The sequence below is a fragment of the Seriola lalandi genome, unplaced genomic scaffold (assembly GCF_002814215.2).
Source record: "Seriola lalandi dorsalis isolate HSWRI2012SDOR001 ecotype SW California unplaced genomic scaffold, Sedor1 jcf7180002053478, whole genome shotgun sequence".
In the NCBI taxonomy this organism is placed as follows: Eukaryota; Metazoa; Chordata; class Actinopteri; order Carangiformes; family Carangidae; genus Seriola; species Seriola lalandi.
The window spans coordinates 46,693-49,247 of record NW_019524031.1 but is presented as its reverse complement, the minus strand read 5'-3'; the positions used below and the strand labels follow the sequence as shown (position 1 = coordinate 49,247).

General features: G+C 48.6%; 1 protein-coding gene across 1 annotated transcript in view; it reads left to right on the top strand.

Moving 5' to 3' along the window:
* Positions 1-2,555, top strand: part of LOC111651182 (histone-lysine N-methyltransferase 2C-like) — a 56,197-nt gene that overhangs the window by 20,476 nt on the left and 33,166 nt on the right. Inside the window, exons 17-22 of the mRNA XM_087172616.1 lie at positions 41-166; positions 905-1,027; positions 1,172-1,273; positions 1,439-1,543; positions 2,035-2,216; positions 2,323-2,487. Of these exons, the coding sequence (XP_087028742.1) occupies positions 41-166; positions 905-1,027; positions 1,172-1,273; positions 1,439-1,543; positions 2,035-2,216; positions 2,323-2,487 (803 nt within the window). The remainder of the gene's footprint in view (positions 1-40; positions 167-904; positions 1,028-1,171; positions 1,274-1,438; positions 1,544-2,034; positions 2,217-2,322; positions 2,488-2,555) is intronic.

Sequence of the window (2,555 nt, the reverse complement as noted above, 5' to 3'; positions counted from 1 at the left end):
ACTTCATCCATCTTCCTCCTGCTCCTCCTCCCTAACTCAGGGTTCGTGGTGGAGTAATCGCAGGGCAGTGAGCCCCCCCTCGTCCTCCCAGGATTCCACGGGGGAGGGAGGGTGGGACAGCCCTAAGCCCCGCCCACCGGACTCCCCCCTCTGGAGCATGAGAGTGGTAAAGAAGCGCACCCTAACTCTGATAGGTCTCTGTAACTAACCTGCAGCGTACTAACCCTATGTTTACTCTCACCTGCCCCTCTGGGATGTAGCAGTGTGAAAAACAGGTGCTCCCTCTATCAGTCTGCCTCTGTGTTCTGGAGCTAACACCAGCTTACTAATTGTGTCTGTGTGTCCACCCCTCTGGGGTGTAAAGGTGGGCGATGAAATTCTCCTCAGATTTGGAGACCTTCAGTCATCTGTTTTTTTTTTGTTTTTGTTTTTTTTTTGGGTGAACTAAATGAGCGTGGGGCGTTCAGGAACTAAATGAGCGTGGGGCGTTCAGGAACTAAGTGACTGTGGGGCGTTCAGGAACTAAGTGAGTGTGGGGCGTTCAGGAACTAAGTGAGTGTGGGGCGTTGGGGTGTTCAGGAACCAAGTAAGTGTGGGGTGTTCAGGAACCAAGTGAGTGTGGGGCGTTCAGGAACTCAGTGACTGTGGGGCGTTCAGGAACTAGGTGAGTGTGGGGCGTTCAGGAACCAAGTGAGTGTGGGGCGTTCAGGAACTCAGTGACTGTGGGGTGTTCAGGAACTAGGTGAGTGTGGGTTGGGACAGTTGCTTGTTTGGTCCTATGTAGTGAGTAAAAAACTTTAAGTCCTTGGAAGGTAGGGGTTTCCAGTGTTTCCATGGTAACAGATGTGATGTAAGCCCTGTCATTTAAGCAGTGATGTCAGGGTTTGATGTAACACCCCCCCAGGGCCGTGGTTCAGCGTTTCCAGGCAGGAGGAGGTCCAGAGGAGGAGGTGTTGGAGGAGGAAGAGGAGGGGGCAGAGGCAGGAGCAGACTGAAGACTCAGGACAGTCAGACTGTGTCACCTGGAGTAAGAACACACACACATACACATACACAGGTGGGCGTGGCTCTAACACAGTTTATATCTCGGACTGGGATTGCTGTCAGTCTAATATTGAATACTTGATCAGTAGTTATTGATTGATAATGATTAGTCCTCTCTCTGTGTCAGTGTGGATATGTGGAGCCGTTCCAGCCGAAGGAGGAGGAGGAGAACTCGATGCACAACACAGTGGTGATGTTCTCCACCTCCGACCACTTCACCCTCAGACAGGTAGACTCTCACCTGGTCAGTTCTGTTGTTGCTATGATACTTGAGTGTCAGCACCAACACCAGACAATACGTAAGACAGAGAAAAGACAGTGGAACATGCAGTAATCTTGTGTGTGTGTGTGTGTGTGTGTGTGTGTGTGTGTGTGTGTGTGTGTGTGTGTCCAGGACATGTGTGTGGTGTGTGGTAGTTTTGGTCAGGGTGCTGAGGGCAGACTGTTGGCCTGTTCTCAGTGTGGACAGTGTTACCATCCCTACTGTGTCAACGTCAAGGTCAGTATATACACACTGAATGATTATTACTAGTTGATCAATAGTGATTGATATTTTAAAAAATCTTTTCTGAAACATTCAGTAATTTTGGAATGAGAATCCACCACCTGCGATCAGACTATTGTTCATTATACACTGTGACCACTCTGTTACCTGGATAATCTTAATCTAATCTCGTTACTATACTAACATATTTGATTCTACTCCTATAATTGGATTATTCCTTTCTTTGTCATTACTTTTCTTGTAATGAGGTTACTCCTCCTACAATCTGATCACTCCTCCTGTAATCAGAATCTGGTTTTCATATCATTTGAGTATTTAGGACAGTTTGACTAATCTGGTTTGTGTACTTTTACTATAATCTGATCACTTGAATGATCATTTTATAATCTGATGCTAATTATTATTTTATTAGTGTAACCTGTTTAGATGTCCTGTAATCAGATTACTCCCTCTTTAATCTGGTTACTCTCTGTGGTTGTGTTCAGATTACACGGGTGGTTCTGACCAAAGGGTGGCGCTGTCTGGAGTGTACAGTGTGTGAGGCGTGTGGCGAGGCTAGTGACCCCGGGCGACTGTTGCTATGTGACGACTGTGACATCAGCTACCACACCTACTGTTTGGACCCGCCCCTCCATACAGTCCCTAAAGGAGCCTGGAAGTGCAAGTGGTGGGTCCGCCTGTCTGTCACCTGCCTGTCTGTCACCTGCCTGTCTGTCACCTGCCTGTCTGTCACCTGCCTGTCACCCTTCTCTAACTGTATGTGTTGTCCTCAGGTGTGTGTGGTGTGTGCAGTGTGGCTCCGCCTCCCCCGGGCTGCACTGTGATTGGCAGAGTAACTACAGTCGCTGTGGACCGTGTGCCAGTCTGAGCCGCTGTCCACTGTGTCAGAGACAGTACACACAGGACGACCTTATACTGCTGTGTCAGCAGTGTGACAGGTACCATGCACAAACAAGCACACACACGCACTCAACTCAAACACACACACACGCACTCAAACACACAC